The 20,065-nt window shown below is 31.8% G+C and overlaps 2 protein-coding genes across 5 annotated transcripts in view; both read left to right on the top strand.

Annotated features, from left to right (window-relative positions):
- Positions 1–1,388: 1,388 nt before the first annotated feature.
- Positions 1,389–20,065, top strand: part of LOC130444920 (extended synaptotagmin-2-like) — a 115,369-nt gene continuing 96,692 nt past the window's right edge. Inside the window, exon 1 of one of the 4 annotated variants that reach the window (XM_056780288.1) lies at positions 1,389–1,551. The gene's annotated coding sequence lies outside the window, so the exon portion shown is untranslated. Of the gene's footprint in view, positions 1,816–20,065 lie in introns of all 4 variants that reach the window. The other 3 variants (XM_056780289.1, XM_056780287.1, XM_056780291.1) reach the window with 3 other exon arrangements.
- On the top strand, positions 8,433–12,552 carry LOC130445304 (general transcription factor II-I repeat domain-containing protein 2-like). The gene is made up of 3 exons (XM_056780870.1): positions 8,433–8,436; positions 11,821–12,054; positions 12,122–12,552. Exons 1-3 carry the CDS (start codon positions 8,433–8,435, stop codon positions 12,550–12,552), a joined length of 669 nt encoding a protein of 222 aa, XP_056636848.1.

Below are 20,065 nucleotides of genomic sequence, written 5' to 3'. Positions count from 1 at the left end.
CTTTGTTGTATCTCTTTGAAGTAATCTTTTAATCTCTTTTAATTTTCTAGCTTCCTCGAGGAATTCCCTTCTTTTTCTCGCGTCTTCCAATTCAATCAATAGGTTTTTTTTTGTTTTCTCCTATGACTTATCTTTCAATTCTATGTGCCTGCTTCATATTATTATCTGGTTCTATGTTAATATCAATTATTTTCAATATTTGTTTATCTTGTTATTTTTGGTTTGCTGTGTCTCCTTTTCTGATTCCTCTATTCTGTATATTGCATTATTTTTTTTATCTTGTCTTGTGCAGTGAGTTTTTCTTCGTATTGCCTAATTTTTTTATATTTATATCAATTCGAAATTAAATATTCATCGTATGGTGGCAGTTTGCTCCAAGAGGAATGACTTTGCCGGAGCAGGCTTCTCCGGAGGTCACCCCAAAATAAACAAATATCTGTCGCTTCGAGAACACGACACCGTAAGCCAAGATATTCACTGTGATGGAATGCGGAAGCGCGATACTCAATCGACGCCACAGGAATACAATGATGGAATGCAAGAGAGTCCTGCAGAATCTGATGAGTGATAGCTGCTAAATCCAGCTAGTTTGTGCCCGGTCACTTGGGAAACAAAGCCAATAATGAAGTGGAATCACTCCCCAGACTAGGGTCGGCGAACCCACCGATGGGTCCAGAACTGACTCGAGCGCGGTTTAAACAACTAGGCAAAACTCACAACTTGCTTAATGACATCAAAGAGTTCAATCCGAAGCGCCTGATTGGCTTCTCAAAGGACATTGGCCTCTGATAACTGACAACAGCTCCCTGGCCGCTCACAACTTTGAACTATGAACAATTAACTAACACAAGAAACTGATTTTAAAGAAATAAAAAGACAGTTATAGAATGAAATAATACATTCTATGGAACAATGAAATTTGACAAGTTTATTTATTTAGTGTATAGAATATAAAGCATGTTATTGATAAAACAACTGCATTACATTGTTATTACGATTTTATGTTTTCACTTAATATAAGTGATGATACGTTTTCAAGAGATAATACTCCTTACCGCACTGCAGGCTTTAGTTGCATGTGCCTAGCAACGTAGCGCGTTCACTACCTTTCTTGGTTCAACGGTGGCTCCTAATTTTTCATAAAATTCATATTTAGCTTCAAAATATCGTTTACCAGTGAGCACTCATAGCTATGGATTAGAACAAACTATGATCTTATGCACAAAAAATTTTGATAATTACTTCTAATTATATAATATAATTGAGAAAGAAAACTACTGGAACGAAAATTTTATTTTCAAAAATCTTTGCATACGCTCTCTTTGTAAATTTAATTCTGATATCAGCGACGACCTTAGTTGTCTGAATTTAAAAATAATGGATTCATTATTTTAGAACGTTCCTTTAAAACGTCCGTATATACGAGTTACACAACTACTACTAGCCGATACAATACCTACTTAATAGAACAGTTTCCTTCTCTATCCTCGACCACGCCACATGTCCGAATAGTCTATCGTTTGGTGATTCCTCATCATCGGTTATAGTTAGGTATGTGTACTTTATATTCGTATATATTAAACATTATTTAAAGTTAAAATAATGTGTATTGGATATTGATGTACAAACAACAGTAAATCAGTTTAGACAGTTTATCTCTTGTTTATAAAATCAATGTTTTCTTGCGGTTGTATGTTTAACCTGGAACATCATTTATCGCTTCCCTTTTTGAAGGTTACATAGTTTTGAAGTGTGTATTTTAAGTAAACATCGTTATTGAAAAATATATTCAACTAAGTGGAGATTATAATCAAAGTGAGTACATATTTATTCATGCTGAACTTTAAATTCAAGTGTATAGAAGTATGATACGAAATGTCACTATTTTGTTATATAGGGCGTAATTCATAATTTCTTGCCTTTCCACTATTTTGAAAAACATACAAATGAGATTGTTCGTAGCCAACATCTAAACGATATATGAACACTAGGTAAATTTCAATGTGTTAGTGTATAAAAATGAAGTAGTATTAATTATAAAAGTGATGAAAACAGTTTAAAAAGTACATGTTGATTGCGACATATATATTAATTAATAGAAGATATATATACCTTTAATTGCTTATTTCCTAGACCTTTTGATATGTTTATGTTTTATATTTTGAAACAGAAGAGACCTAAAATATTTTATATTTACATTTATATACAGTGCTTTTCAGATAAAAGTATCCACCTTTAATAACTTTTGTAATACTGGTATTTAGAAAAAATCCAAAAACACGTCAATTTATGTTGGAAGGGGCAAGCATTATGGCTTATTTAAACTTACTGGAAAAGCCACCCCCTCACCCCTAGCAGCATCCCCTTTATTTTTTTAAATTACTTTTCATATTTTTTATGTAAAATTTGGATACTCCTCTTTGAGCTGATTTCAAAAATGTATAATACTTGTAGGTTAAAGTGGTTAGTTTATGAGATAATCAATTTTTCTTTTAAGAGCACAAATTTTACTTATTATTTACTTTCACCTTATTTGCCTGTACTAAAATGGGTTCTACAACAGTTCAAACTCTTTAATCTTTTTAACTGTGCTATTTATTATAAAGTTACAATAAGTGTTCAAAATGAGTACCATTCACTTCCATACAATGGTATAATCTATTTTGAAATGCCTTTCTGACATTGCTTAATACGGCTGGATTTAATTGTCGACATTCATTTTCTATCCTCTCTCGTAAATCATCCAGAGATTCTGGTTGGGTAGCATAAACTTTTGTTCTTAAATACCCCCATAAAAAGAAGTCTAGGGGTGTTAAATCCGGTGACCTAGGTGGCTACTCCATCATCTGCCCCCTTCTACCTATCCAACGAGCGGGGAATGTTTCGTTTAAAAATTGTCGGACAGGCATAACATAGTGTGGGGGAGCTCCGTCTTGTTGAAATACCAGTAAATCTTCGGAAAGGTTATCATCATTTTCTATTATTGTTGTAATACGTGGGTCAACCCCTTCCCTGAGTAACTCAAGATATGATTCACCATTTAAAATTCCGTTGATGAAGAAAGGTCCGACAATGTGGTCACCTAGGATACCACACCAAACGTTTAACTTTTGGGGATGTTGTGTATGGAATTCACGCATAATATGTGGATCACTTTCAGCCCAATATCTACAATTATGCCTACTTACTAAGCCATTTAATGACCATGAGCATTCATCAGAAAAGCAAATATTGTTTAACAATTGTGGATTGTTATTGATAATTTGCGTCATTGATTCGCAAAACTCTAAACGACGATCAAAATCATCTTCACCAACTTAACTTTGTATGGGTGGTACTTGAATTTATGTAGAACTCGGAAAACTGTAGAAGATGAAACACCGATCGCTCTACTTATTGTTGACAACGATTGGGGTTGTTGAGCCTCTAAGCTGACTTGCCCTAAAATTGCCACTTGGATTGCTTCGTTATTTACGAGTCCCTCTCGCTTATGCACTTTATTGCAAACAGACCCTGTTGTGGTAAATTTCTCCATCAGTTGAATTACATACTTATGAGTTGCATGTCTTCCGTCATGTAATTCGTTAAATATTCTAGCAGCAGCTCTTGCACAATTATTATTTTGGTAGTATAAACCTACAATTTCAATTCTTTCTTGCAAAGAGTAAACCATTTCAGAGAAACAAAATAAATAATGTATCAAATTACACTATCAATAGTGACTACAAAGTCTAAGTGACAATGTCAAACTTTAATAAAAAGTAGAGTTTTTTGTTGTTTGGATTTTTTAAGTAGAATAAATAGCACAGTTAAAAAGATTAAAGAGTTTGAACTGTTGTACAACCCATTTTAGTATAGGCAAATAAGGTGAAAGTAAATAATAAGTAAAATTTGTGCTCTTAAAAGAAAAATTGTTTATCTCATAAACTAACCACTTTAACCTACAAGTATTATACATTTTTGAAATCAGCTCAAAGAGGAGTATCCAAATTTTACATAAAAAATATGAAAAGTAATTTAAAAAAATAAAGGGGATGCTGCTAGGGGTGAGGGGGTGGCTTTTCCAGTAAGTTTAAATAAGCCATAATGCTTGCCCCTTCCAACATAAATTGACGTGTTTTTGGATTTTTTCTAAATACCAGTATCACAAAAGTTATTAAAGGTGGAGACTCTGAAAAGCACTGTATATCATATCAAAATGGATCATTTATTGATCTCTGTGGTAGAGCGTTGTCGGTCGAATATAGAAACACCCTGTATATACATTGACGTAACTTTTATCCTATGTAACGTTTGATTTCCATTCATTTGTTTGAGAGTAGCAAAGTACGTATTTTTCTTTTCATTTTTGCATCTCATAACATTTGATGTTGTTTTCGTTTTCTGTTGAATTACTCATAATAATAAAATATATTACGATTAGAAAATTTGTATATTTCTGTATCTATAACAAGAAAATTCTCTTTACGAATTTACGAATATATCAATATACAGATACGCCTCAATTATCTCGAAAACGGCTTGTACGATTTTTATAAATTTTTATAAATTATTGTTGTGTTGCAAGCGTCTTGTGATATGGCAGGTATTACGATGGTATTTACATTGTTATCAGATTTTTCCTTTTCCGGACAAATAATGAATTTTGTTATTTCAAATGGATCAACCTATATATTTATCGCTTTTCGAAATCCTTAAGAAACACATTATTTTTTATGTAATATTCTCTATACCTAAATGCCATAATTTCGTAGTTTTAGCTACATTTATGGTCTCTCCATGAAAGTTACAATAAATATTGTACATTTGGCTGGCTACGATTGAATAAACTCGTAGTTTGAATATTATCTAATAATTTATGTGTTAATACAAATCTTGTATCAAGGTCTTGTGTCAGTAAGTTAGTAATAGTAACGAAACTGATGTAAATTATGGCACAGGAAACCTACAACAACTGAAGACAAATAGTTAAATGTTTGTTTCACGTTAGAAGTAGATACACATTTGTGAAGTAGAAAGATTAGGAATTTTAGAAAACATACAGTAAAGGCGATTACAGCAGATGCTCAAAATGTTGTCCATTTAATTCAATACAACAAGCCATGCGATTTTTAAAACTGCAATATATTTTGCTCAATTCTTCTTATCTCTGTAGTAATCCAATCTTTTAATTCCTGAATGGCAGGTTTTTTTATAAAAGATGTTTTTGAAGTGACCCCACTGGAAATAGTCTAAAGGATGTCGGGTGATCGCGAGGGCCATTCGATAAAACAACGCCTTCAAATCCATATTCTGGGAAACACATTATTTAGGTATTTCCTCACCACATACGCATAATGAGGTGGAGCACCATCTTGTAGTCAAATATTGTCGATTGGGATATTGTTATTGTTTGAAAATTTCTAATAATGAAGTTTTTTTAAATGTAATTGAAAATATTCACTTGGATTTGGAAATATCCGAGTCAACTCAGGTATAATACTAATTTCAAATAAATCTAAATACGCCGGACCATTTAAGTTACTCTCAATGAAAAAGGGACCAATTATTTTGTCGCCTATTATTCCAGCCCATACATTCAGATTTTTGGAATATTGGGTGTGAGATTCACTCATATATAATTAGATCTGTAAATTCTTTACGTCTATCAAAGTAGTTATCTGACAATTCTTGGGCCAACGTTACTTTGTATGGATGGAATTTATTATCACGTAAAATATTCATTACGGATGTTTGCGAAATATCAAGTTCCCTGGATTGTTGTCTAGTACTCAAGTGTCGATCGTCTTCTAACAGGGAATAAACATCTAAAGATTTGTTTTCAGTTGATGCAGTTTTTCTGCGCCCTGATTTGTATAAGTCTTTGACTGAACCAGTTACGTCACACTTTTATACTAGTTTACCGACACTAGATCTTGTTATGGGATTTCAGTAAGGATATAAATTATTAAAGATATCGCACGTTTCTTGTTGATTTCTACGCCCATTAACATATCCTTATATCATTGAAATATCAATTTGTTCTTTTTCAGGTAACGATCCTTTGTGACTTTCAATAAACTTCAAAACTTCAACAACAATAATTTATTGAAACTTCAAATTTCTTATTGTAGCAGTCATAGTCACCTAAATGTATTATTCAACTTTGGCAGAAATAACGCAAATGTAGCTATAACATTTAGGTATAAGAACATTAGAGTACCTATTTTAATTAACAAAGATAATTATTATTCCGGAAAAAGGAAAGATCTGACAACAATGTAAATATCACTATAATACTGGCCGTATCACTCAACCTTTGTACACAAAAATTTATAAAAATCGTCCAAGCCGTTTCCGAAATAATTGAGGCGCTCTATGCATAAAACTAACTCTGTATAACTCAGGCAGAACACGAATGTTTAATTAATAATATATTTAATGATTAATTATAAACGCACTTATTCACATAGCCGCATTTTAAATTTCACTGAAAACTGTTTCAAGTAAAATATTTATTTTCCGATTTTTAAATTTATCTGAAATTATCTTAAGTATATAAGTATAAATTTTATTTTTTATCAATATTTTCAATACGGAATGAAATACCAACGCTATATAGACAAGTATAATAGTTCAGTTTTGAGAAAACTTATTTCGAATTTCTCGGAGAAAATTTCAATAGAACAATGAGATAAATGATGATGAATTCAACTTTTTCACTAAATTCCCACTTCCGTCTTCGAGTATTTCACTTATTAAAATCGAAATCGATCAGTTTCAAAACCAGATAGAATATTTTGAAACGAATTGGTATTGTTGTTTCAATTATGATGAAAATTTGAATTGTGAACGGAGTTTAAAAAAAAGCTATTTTTACAGAATTGCCTGTAAATCGTAAAAATTATTTATGCAATTATGTAATTTATCGGGAAATAAATATTTCAACAAATATTGATTATTCCTACAATTCCATCACTTTTAATTTTAATCAAATTGAATTTCAACAAGACGTTGATTCTGATTTTATTAACCTTGAGTTTCAAATATTCTGAGATCTACTGATAATAAAATATCTGTTCACGGGTTGCTTCCGAATCGGCTTAGAACCGATCGCATGTGCGGTATCCAACGCAACAATTTTTTTTAACGTGCAATATTGAATGTTCTCTATTTAATTTCATCACAAAATTTCTAATCATTTTTAAATAATTTTCCACGGTTTACCCTATCAGCTGTTTAAAAAAATGGTTATCAACTTATAGGACAAACAAAAACGATTTATATTTGGTTGTTTAGGGCTTTCAATCATCTAGGATTTCATTATAAATTTATAGTATATTTAACTAAGTCGATAAAATTTCAATTAGAAAAATAAATATGTAATGGTTTTTTTATGATTCAACCTTGTACGTTAAAACTAACGGAAATAATTCACGTAGTAATTGTACTGTAGTGAGCATGGTTGCCGGATTTCAAGGGACAGTCGCGTATTTTCCTAACTTGTCCCGCGTCCCGGATCAAAGTGAAACGGGACGCTGCTTATCCCGTATTTTACTTTTACGAGTCACAAAATTAAAAAAATTAAAAGTTACATAAAACGTTTTAGTAAACATTATATTATCCCGCAATAAAGAACATTAATATTGGCGTCACCAGCACATCATACCATGTCATCCATTTTACCAATCGTTACTCAGTTCAGTTAACAGCAGTCGAGTTATTAAGTTATTATTATAATAAGCTTTTTCTTTTATAATATAGTAAATTTAGGTTATCGGTACTGCTGCTAGACTCTTCGTATATACAATGAATCACGAAAAAAGAAAAGAAAAAGTTGTGACACTGAAGAAATGTCAAAAAAAGGTTGTGCATATTCAGGGAGGAGTGGATTAAACCATGTACAGGTAATGTTCACAAGGCCTCATGCAAATAATGCAATAAAGATTTTTCTTTTGCGCATGGAGGCAGTATTGATGCTATTCAACATTCACAAAGTAGAGAGCACAAAAGAAATAAAGTTATTGTTGCCTCCAGTTCTTCAATAAGCATTTTTTGCAAATAAAACTTCTTTTGAAAGTGCTTTGGTGCTTTGCTTTCATAAAGAGATTGTACTCACAAGCTTTTACCTAAACTATATGATGACTCAAAAGTGGATACAAAAATTTCTAGTGGAAGAACTAAAGCAGAAGCTATTATAAAAAATGTACTATGCCCAATGTATACAAAATCTGTAATTAACGATACTCATCGAATGAAGGAAATAGGAAGTTCCATCCAGTGTGCGTGCGTCCAATATTTCACTAAAGAAAAGGGCATTTGCACCAAACTGCTTCACTTTATTGAAACACCTCATAAAACCTCTGATACCCTTGGTAATTGTGTTAAGACTTGCTTGACAAAACATAATCTAAGTTTAAGCCAAGCTTCAGCTTTTTGTTGTAAATGTAAACATGGGTAAGAACTGGAAGATGAAAAACCAAACTTGTTAAAAGCAGGCTGTTTATGCCATGTTATTCATAATGCTGTCTGCCATGCTATTGCTCCGCTAGGAGTTGATGTTGAAGCAGCATTCCTAAAAATGTATTCACATTTTTCTTCATCTGCTGTTAGGCGAGATTCTTTGAAAGTATTGATGAAGAGTACAGCTATAAGGATCTGCTTAGGCATGTTACTACAAGGTGGTTAAGTTTGGCACCCTTTCAGAAAAGGACAATTCTCCAAAAACATTGAGAAATGCTTTATTTTCATCAGAAGACAATTCTATTGAAAGTATGTAGTAAAGTAAATAAACTTACAATACTTCTACACTTTATAAGTAGTGTTGGTGGTCCGTGGTCTTTGAAGATGCCAGCAAAAAACTGCAAAATAAAGGAACAATAGCGAGTAAAATTTATGATTTAATGGTAAAATTGGTCAAGCTAGAAAGCAGAGTAAATGATAAGTTTTATGGGTCCTTTGTATCAAAAGCTTTAAAAGGAAGTTCAGTGATTCTAGCCATGATAATTGAGGTGGGTGATTTTCTTCAAACAGCTATTAATTTAAAAAAAATGGTTTGATTTTTCTGAAGAAAACCCATTCTACATCATAAGACCAATGAGCTTAAACAATGATTCGATTTTGATGATTTAATTAGAATTATGGATCAGCTTTATATTTTTTTCATCACAAGTTTTTATTAACAATCAGAATATTTTTTACATTTTATGAGTTAATTTGATCGCGAGGGTTAGATAATCTAAAATCTATAATGTCTTATTAAGGCTTACATCCAGTGATGCAACCTCTTATACCTCATATTAGGTCTATTGGTCAAATTTTTTTCAGTCTTTTCGCGTTTCGTGGCTTAACAACTCCTCAGGTAGTGGATTTGAGTGGGTTTCTATAGTTTTGTGGTATTTGATGACCCTCTCTTGGATAACTTCTTGTACAGTGGGCACTCCCAGGTCCACGAGAATGGTGTAATTTGTTACATACCATGGAGCAACTACTAGTTGAGGGAGTAATTTAGATTGGGATCTCTGAATAACATTTGTATTAGATTTGGAAGTGCAACCCCACAGCTCTATTCCATAAGTCCATATAGGTTTGATGACAGTTTTGTAAATAAGGACTTTGTTTTCAAGTGAGATTTTGGATTTTCTCCCTATCAACCAATGTAGTTCTCTTGCTTTTATATCAAGTTGGTTTCTTTTTTTTGTGATGTGTTGTTTCCAGTTAAGTTTTTTTCTAGGTCGATTCATAAGTATTTGACACTATCTGCTTGTGGTATTTCCGTATTGTTTAACTTAACTGTAGGACAGCTTCATATTGAAAATTACATAGTTGTCGACATTATGTATGAGGAATTTGCTAATGTAAAGGATATACTTAAATATTTAACAGAACAGCAAGAAATCGTTGTTAGTTCTAAGTGGAAGATGTTCTTTAAGAAGAGAACGACCGATCTACCAAATATATTTAAGCTTGTTTCTTATTTCTAAGCATATCTTCCTCAAATGCCTCAAGTACCCGAATGAGGATATTCTTATACTTGAACTTAAAGTGGACAAATGTTAGAAACAGATGCACACCAGAGCTTATCAAAGCGGAGCTAATTGTAGCTATTAATTCAACTGATGAAAGCTATTTGGATTTTTTTGAAAATAGTAGAGTTAACAAGAACATTAAAAATATTATTGAAGCAGTGAAATCTAACAACAAATATTAATTTATGTATCCCATAATGTAAAGTTATATTACTATGACATATTATTTTGTTATTTTCAATTACAAAGAAAAGAAAGTGAGTAAAAGCTGTTTTAATACTCTTTCATTACTGTTCTTACTACCGTACTTTTTTTGCATTGTTAAAGAAAGCTTTTGCTTGAAAATTTTCTACTTAAAAAAGAAAAAATATTAAATATCTGCTTAAAATACTGTTTTGATCAAAGTAAAACAAATCATTATATTAAATAATTAAGTTGATTTAAACCAAATTTTCGTTTATTTATTATTATATTTTAATAATTTGATTAAATTGTGGTTAAAAAATTGATATTAATTATATCAATACTAAGGTACAGATAATACATTTTAGAAAAACTACGTTTTAAAAGTTATTTTTTTAACCTCATATTCCTTTATTTCTATTAAAATTTTCCCGCTTTTGCTTTTCGGCAGGGGGGGGGGTAGATTGTCCCGTATTCAGTAACCAAGAATGTGGTAACCCTGGTAGTAAGACCCATGAAAATAGATCAGAAATACCAAAATTTTCACAAAAACCGAAGTTGGATAGAAACTTGTATAGTTTCAAATAAAAATAAGTATTTACTAAAATATCGTTAAATAATGCATTCAAGAATTTTGTTAAAACGTCATCTTCAGGTCGAAAACTATTTTTATAAAAAACCCTAAATTACTTAAAACAGACGTTAAATCAAGAATCTTGATTCAACAAATTAGAAATAGGTTATTACAAAAAAGATGAAAATTGATATATTTGGACGTGTCTCTGAAAACTGGGCAACTCGTTCTAAAGTAAATATATTGGCAACTTTTTTGCTCATGATATAATAAGTTCTATTTCGGAAACCAGTATCAGTCTATTTATTAATATACTGCAGATGAACCAAAAATATTCCCATTACTTTAGATCAGGGGTCTCCAAACTTTCCAGCTTTAGGGCCAAAACCATATTATCATTGTTGTAGTCCACTGTAGTCCACTGATGAAAAAAAAGTCCGAAAAAGTACGCAACATTTAAAAAAGGCTGCAAATCGGACTAAAGTCCGCAAAACGGCAACACTGCATATTATTAATTTTCCTGTCATTATCTGTAATTTCTAGATTAGTCGTAGAGTAGGAGCCATGAGGAGTAACGTGACACGACATCTGGTGGATACAAGCGGAAATAGGTAGTACCTTCTATCACTAATAGATGGTGGTAATAGCACGTACAGAATAATCTCGTTGGTTCGAGAAAATTCTGGTGTCTTCCATTCACTTCTAGATGGCAGTAATTGGAATATATAAGAAGGCTAGTGGCGCAACCACAAGTCAGTTCCTATCACACTGTTGTGAAATAAAATAGAGCGTACCTCCTTAAAACGTGTTTGCGCGTGTTTAAGTTTAAGACATCTTTTTAACAGTATATTGATTTGAATTGTTGCTTTTGTGTGTGATTTAGTAGTATGGAAAAGAAGCGAAAAATTGATAGTGAATGCAAAAAATTCAGTGGAACATTCAGTATTTCGTTATTTAGTCCAGGAACAAGGCGCTATGTTTGCTTTGTAATGAAAAAACATAACATTAAACGTCATTATGAAACAAAATATTTTCAAAATTACTCAAAATATACAGAAAGTTTGTGGACAGAAAAATTCGAAGCTATGAAGCGCGGATTGAAATCGCAGCAATCTTCATTTACAAAACTCAAAACTGAAAAAGAGGCGGCAACTCGGGCCAGCTTTCGTGTGGCTCTTGAAATTGCAAAACGTGGAAAACCATTCACCGATGGAGAAATAATCAAAGAAAGCATAATTGCAGTAGCCGAAGAAATGTGCCCTGAAAAGGTAAATTTATTAAAAACTGTCAGTATGTCAGCAAACACTGTGGCTCGAAGGGTAGAACATCGCTGAAAATATATCCTCTCAATTGTTAGACAAAAATGGACATGTTGAGTGGTTTTCTTTGGCCTTAGATGAGTCAACGGATGTGTTAGATACTGCTCAGGTGTTGATTTATATTCGAGGAGTAGATAAAAGCTATGAAGTGCATGAAGAACTTCTTGATATGTATAGTATTCATGGCAAAACTACTGGTACAGATATTTTTAAAGGAGTTGGAATGGCCATTAATGAAAAGAACCTTCGATGGAAAAACTTGAAATGCATTACAACTGATGGAGGCAAAAACATGAGTGGGAAAGATAAAGGAGTGGTCGCTCTTATATCAAAGGTTGTAGAAAATGATGGTGGTTCAAAACCATTAGTCTTACATTGTATCATTCATCAACAGTCTTTGTGCGGAAAATGTTTGGATATGTCTGAAATTCTGAAACCAGTCATATCAACTATTAATCTTTTGGGTTGAACCACCGACAATTCCATCAATTTATTGAAGAGAATACTGTGGAAGTTAGCGTTCTATGTTGATTTGACAAAACATGTGAGCGAACTGAATTTGAGATTGCTATTGCGAATCAAACTAAGATTTTTAAGAATCCTTTTGATACTGACATTGAAACCCTAGCCCCTCAACTTCAAATGGAAATGATTGATCTACAGTGCAGAGATATCATTAAGAACAAATATCAAAACTCATTGTTGGAATTTTATAAGAGTCTTCCACTGATACAATTTGGTAATTTGCATAAATTTGCTCGTGGGCTGTTTTCTGTTTTTGGTACTACTTATTTGTGTGAGAAGACCTTATCCAAAATGAAGTACACAAAAAATGTTTACAGATCTAAATTAACTGATGTGCATCTTAAATCTCTTTTAATAATTGGTACAAGTAAAATTAGTCCACAACCACAAACTATTGTCAGTGGAAAAATCTCAATTACATAAATCTCATTAGTATTTCATATGTCATTATGCTTGGTATAAGTTATGTTTTTATTTAAAATGTATAAAATGTTAGTTGGATTCATTTCAATAATTTTTTAGTTATTATATACCGAAGTTAAATTTTCTGCATATTATACATGTCTACATACTACAATTCTGTGTTTCTTTCTCCAACTTATCACAAAAACAATAACAATAAGCCTACAACAATGTTATGAGTAGTTAACGCATGACCATATCAATGTAGATGTCATATTAATAATTATTCAACATAAAATTAGAATACTTCAGTAAACTAAATTTAATTTGCTATAAAAAATATGTTCTCTAAAAGGAGTTTTCAGGCCCTAGTTTGGAGACCCCTGCTTTAGATAATATTAATAGTGCAGTCAGTGAAACTTTTCACCTCCGAATTTATTTAAACACAACCGATTTAGTTGAAATTGTGCACATTATTGGAGAAAAGGTCAGTAATCATTATTGACACAGCGTCATTGACGCTTCCATCCCGTTGGGGGTTGATACCCCTTCTCGGGATGAAAAATTAAAAAAAATGAAACCGATGGATTTCTGGAATCAAATTATGAATAAAAAATAGTTGAAGAATTTTTTCGAAAAATCGAAAAGTTTTTTAGTTATTCACGATTGAAAACTTGGAATTTTTGAGTGAAAAAACACGTTTTCAAAGTATTTTTCGAGAATAACTCGAAAACTACGTAGTTTATTAAGCAAGTGTACAGAACAAAATCAAAGCTTATGAAAAAACAAAGAAAATCATTTTTCATAAAATGTACAATGTCTAATACAAAGCAATATATGATTAGTGAAAGGAGACTTATTTTGGGGAGAATACTCGAATCGATGGGTTCAGCTTCAAATAACGGAAAGGAAGTTAATTTTACGTGCATAATGCTTATAAAGTTTTTTTAGTACTCAAAAAGACCTTTAAAATGAGCACTTAAAAAAAAACAAAATTGAAGAAATTATAGTCAAAAATAAATTGGTAGCTCAATTTTTTTAAATTATCTGTAGATACCTTCCCACCAGAAATAAAATTAAACGTACACCTTTTACAATTAGTTTTATTTATACGATCCTGAAGTTAAACTGGTTTAGAATATTGCCGTAATTGCATAGTAACTCTGAAACTATAAAGATACGTAAAAAATTATAAAGAACAAAAATTTGTCTTTTTTCCAACAAATATATTCTTTTTCTTTCTATTTCTGTAACTTGGAAAATAAAGGAGATATTGCCGTTTAAAGTATCCACTGGAAAAATGACCTGTCTCGAGCCTTTCAACCCTTTCCATTTATAAAATAAAGGACTTAATAGATTTTTCATTGACATGAGCTTAAAGCTCTTGAAATTTCTTTTTAAATGCATCTTTTATAGGATATCATAGCTTTAAAATTCATCGAGTTATGGTTAAAAAACCAATGACATTTTTTTGGAGCAAAATGGGCGTTTACATAGAAAGATATTTGTGTTAAAAAATTAAAAAGAAATTTCGCCAGTAATATTATTCTGTTTTTGATAATTACGTTGAAGACAGTAATAAGGCGTCTGAGAGAAATCGACGGTCTCTGAAGCTTTGTGATGATAAATCAAGAGAAATTTCTTTCAAATTATAATAATAAAAATCGATTTATCTTTTATCTTATGAGAGAACTAGGGGAAAAATCGATCAAGTGCTACCAAGGAAAAGGTGAAGCTGGATGAACTAATTGTTGAGACAGCTATTCAACACGTCACTGACTTACAAAAAGTTATCGTGTCAGAAGACGTCTATGTATTAGTTATTTTGACTGCCACGGCTGTAGATATTGAAGAAATTTATTTCTTAAAATTGGGAAAGCAAAATGTTCAATCATTAATATATTTCTCGAAAAGTCTGGAAATAGATTATGCCAATAGCTCAAAGTTAATTGTTTTCTTACATTCGTTTACTGGTTGTGATTCAACATCTGCCTTTTTTAATAAAGGAAAAAAGAAATTTATGGAACGGCAAGATTTACGAGAAAGCAGAGATATTTTACGACAGTTCAAATGATCATGAAAAAGTTTTGTACTTTATTCATCTATGGACTGAATAAACAGATTCAATTAAGTAAGTTGAATTTAATCGAAAACATTGCAAAGCATCTTGAAAAGATGCGTTTTGTTAAAGCAACAAGTGAAAATGTTGCAGTCAAATTGGCGCTTGTTCCCTCAGTAGGTGCTCCAAACGAGCGCATTCGAAGGTTTACTTGCAAACGCAAATTTGTCTGGACAATAGAAATATTAATTTAACCGATTGGGATTGGGCTAAAATTGAAAATTATTTGTAGCCCATACAAACTGTGGACCCAACTTCACCTCAAAAACTGCTGCAGACGATCTTCTGCAACTGCAAAAAAGGTGCGGCGCTACTTGTAGTTGCATAAGAGTAGGATTATTCTGCAGTTTCACTTGTCGAACATGCTGCGGAAGTGTTGCCAGAATTGTCCATCAGCAGAATTGGATGATAACAATTTTGATTTTGAAACTTATCACCTGCCAGGGAAGTGTGAACAAAAAATACAATAAATTAAATGTTTTTTATTATTATAAACTTTGGAGTTTTAAGTAACTGAACAATAACAAATTAAAGAATCAACTATCTCTATGTAATAGTGTACTTAGCAACGTAATCGTAATATTTACATAGTTAAATAAAATCAGATATATTGATAGGACTTGAAACTTAGACCACAGATTCGGTCTCAAAAAATATATAGTTATTTCTAAAATAGGTAAAGAAACATTATCATCACCATATCTAAATAATTGGCCTTTATTATCACAGAGCTTTAAGAATGAAACCAGGATTTCGCCATCTTCTTCATCAATTATACTCACATATCTATATTCCATAATTGTTTTGCCAAGCAATTTTACAACAATATAATCTCCAGTTTTGAATAATTGTGCTACTGCAGAACTAGGTCCAGCCTCATTTTCAGATTCTGACTCATCTTCTACATCAAGTTTTGGTTTACCTTTCTTTTTCTAATATTAAAGTGCATACAACAATCATTGTCGCAAAAAGAGCTTACATCTTTCATTACTATTCAGTAGAATTTCATTTGAAGAATTTTCCAGTGACTTGATGGAATTTGAGGGCGCCAACAAAATTTTTCATTTTGGTTACCTCCCGATCGATTTCAGCGCTCTTTTCTTTAATTGTTTCATCTGGTATAATGCTAAAACTAATTGCTGGACAACTCTTTTCAAAGGCTTTCACAATTTTTTCCAGATTTTCGACATCGTCTCCATTAGCGACCAGGTATCTGCAGGCAGCTCCAACGCCGCCTGGAGCGCCCTTACCATGGCTTTCGTCGCCATCAAGTAAAACAGTTTTGTCTAAGTTTTTCCCTTTTCTCATATATCTTTCGTTCTGCTTCCATTTTTTTGTAGAATCTTTTCTTGTTTTCTCTTGCACCATTCTCAAAACTAATTTAAAACAATAACAATTATAATTTAGACATTCACCTGGACTCTGGCTGTCAGGTTACAGCGCGGCTTCTACAGAAGCACTATGGAGTGTAGAGAAGGAGGCACATCTCTTATGGACGGTACGTTTAAAATATGGTCTGAATTCTGTAGGGATAATACGTGGCGCTGATTGTACTATGGGATTGAGATCTGAAGTTAAACACTTACTATATCTGAAACTAGCTTCAGATTCTATAAACTAACGAAAACAGAATATTATGTAGGTGGTGAAAAGAATTAAACAACGTTTAAAAATATTTAAAAAATAGTAAAAAAATAATACAAAAAATCATGGTGAAAACTTGTATTTCTGGATGTATAAGTGGTTCTTTAAAAGATCGTGGAATTCGTTCATCTCAAAATATAAAACAAGCTAGTCTCTTTGGAATACCAAAGGTAAGTCATGTTTGAATCTGTTAGAAAGCAAAATTCATTAGAGGAAAATCAATAATTATTTATCCATGTTCCCAAAATATTTGTTGATTAACATTGATTTCTCATTAAATTTGAAAAAGAATAAGTAACACAGTGACGTTAATTCAAAATCATTAAATTTATTTTATAGAACGCTACGCTGCTAGCACAATGGTCTTCTATTTTGACCATGACTTAACGAAACATCATTGTATCTGCGATTATCATTTTAAAGAAGAAGATATTGTGAAATCGCGGAAGATTGATTATTCAGGTGGAATAATCAAAGAATATGAATTGAAACAGCCAACACAATATGATATTGAAGTAAAGTTTTATAGAAAATTTCATTGACTTTCAAAGATATTACAAATTTGTACTAACTTTAAATGTAGCTTTCAGAAAATCAAGAAAACCTGCACTATCAAACGGTTAAAATAATAAATGACGATAAATTTTCAAAGGTATAAGGTTCAAAGTAAAAACTAAGCAGTAATTTAATTTTAATTAATTTTAATAAATATTTCGTAGAAGCCAACCATCAATGTACGAAAGCTTTTTCAACAGTTGGACAATCGTATTAACATTAGAAAAAAACCAGCGACAACATCAATCGAAAAGATCTCGCCTTCGCTGATAAGAATCCGAAAAACTGCAAGTTCTGACGATAAATATCCACAATTTATTTCACATAAAACATCATTAAATAGTATACCTGATCAACCAGTAGACAAGATGCAAATTGTTGTGAACAATGTAGAGACAAGATTTGATGCATGTAATCGATTCAAACAATGTTAGTTAAAGCTTGAAATATCAGTAGGTTCATGATTTAAGTATATACCAAAATTTTCTACAGATCCTTAATTTTTTTCCAGACTCCTAAGAATATTAAGGAATTGTTGGACTCTTTTTTTGAGTGTGATGCCTGAGTATTGGTATTATATACTTCATGATAACCAATTAGTACTTGTTTATACTGATCCCTTTAGGGAAACCGAAAAACCTCGCGTTTTTATACAAGATGATTTTTCAGTAATGTTCTTTATAGTTACGGATAAAATTCAATATTTTATTTTAATCAACCGAAATGTTTTTTTTATACTATTTCATTATTGTTACATGATTCTACTTTTTTTTCATATTAGAATATATGTATTATCTAAACCAAATAAATAGCTAAATAATAAAGTTAATTTAACGAGATTCTGTTTTGTTAATCGTTTCATTATTTTAATACTACTAATTTCATTATCACGGTGCATTATTTAAAGCATTACTATACAGTTATTTTCAAATCAGCGCGTAAAATTCAAGCGAATACCCTCTATAATCAGCGCCACCTATTTTCCCATCAAAAATCAGCTCACATTTTTTAACCCAGAGATGTTCCTCCTTCTCTACTCTCCATAAGAAGCACACTACTAAATATAGTCCGAGTCGTCATGGCGGCAACCGTGCAAACTTCAGACTTGTTGCACGCATAAAAAGTGTCGTTTAACCTTTTAGCTATGTGATATCTACTTGATTTGAATATATACAGGGAGAATAAATGCGAAGACTTATTGCCTTTTTTTCAATTGTAAAATAATATTTATGTATAATAAAGATCTCATTTACAATCAAACAATATTGATCTGATAATACAAAAATTCTATTAATTTCAATAGATACTCTCTCGATTAATTTAGTCTGAAGTAACTATACTGATTTGATGACATGCCAGAGGACTGGTTTTTAATATAATGAAAGTTTATTTTGATGGATTTTTAATGTTAAGTAGCGGTAGATTAAGGTATTGATTTTCAGATCTTTTATTTTTTCAAACAAAATTAGCCCGGGACACATAGTTGCCCGGTTTACAGAGGAACGTCCACTTTACCATCAATAAATAATTAATTAAAAGAGTACTATAATTTACACCTGCAAATGAATATTTTTTGTACAAATACATACTTTTTCTAAAGAAATATGGTCCATTGTGAATGATCTAAAAATACTTCACCTGATAAGGTCTCATGATCCGCTTTCTTATCTCCCTGATGCTAATGATAAGTCACACAGTTTCTTCTTTATGCCTGTAGTTTTACCTGAGCTTTGCAGTACAATTAATGATATCAAAAATAAATACTTATTTGAAACTGATGGACTTACTTTAAAAATGTTTGTCCGATTGCAAATTAAATCACCTTACCACTTTAATTAACTTTTGAAGCATCTAATTATCACCAAATTTCACTCCTTAGTACATTATATCTGAGATTGCTCAAAGTAAGTAAAATACTTACTACCCACCAATTTGTGTTTTTAAGTAACAAAAGCACAAATGATGCTATATTCTCCCTCCTAAATAATGTCTACTCTTGCCTAAACAGGCATAACTCTACTGCAACAACTTTTTGTGATTTTTCTAAGGCTTTCTACGTGTTAATCTTAATCTTTTAATCAACAAATTGCAGTACTACGGTTTCGGGGGAACACCTCTCGCATGGTTTAAGTATAATAGAAGCCAGCTTGTAAGTGTTTATACAACGATGTCTTCTTGCAAGCTAATAGAATGTAGAGTGCACCAATACTCAGTACTAAACCCTATTTTGTTCCTTCTGTTTATAAACGACATCGCCTATCTAGACATAAGTGGTAAAATATATCTATTTGTAGACGACACTAGCTTCTCTTGGAGTAGTACTTCATAGGACTGTATCTAGTGACCTAATCACTTTTAAATCATGGTGCGTTTCTAATCTTCTCTGTCCCAACGTTTCTAAAGTTTTATAATATGCATTTTTTATTAAATAACACCTCCATTGACATCGTTGAATCTGTAAAATTCTCAGGGTTTGTTCTGGACAATTCCTTGAAATGGAGTTCCTCCTGCTGTGCGCTGAGATCAGTTTCCAAAGAACTGAACTTATTAACCTCGCTTAACAGTTTATTATGTCCTTATTGAGTTGCATCTCTGATATGCCCTTCCCTTCTGGAGTACGTGTATTGTGACTCAGTTTGAGCGAATCTTCAAACTACAAAAGAGAGCTGACTCTTCCTTCCTTATTCATTTTTTAATCCGTTCGTAAGCACGCTTCTCCAATTTCAGAAAGGCAGAA

This window comes from Diorhabda sublineata, chromosome 6 (genome assembly GCF_026230105.1).
Source record: "Diorhabda sublineata isolate icDioSubl1.1 chromosome 6, icDioSubl1.1, whole genome shotgun sequence".
Lineage (NCBI taxonomy): Eukaryota > Metazoa > Arthropoda > Insecta > Coleoptera > Chrysomelidae > Diorhabda > Diorhabda sublineata.
Note: the sequence above shows the minus strand (reverse complement) of the source record. Positions and strands in the feature narration are given on the sequence as shown.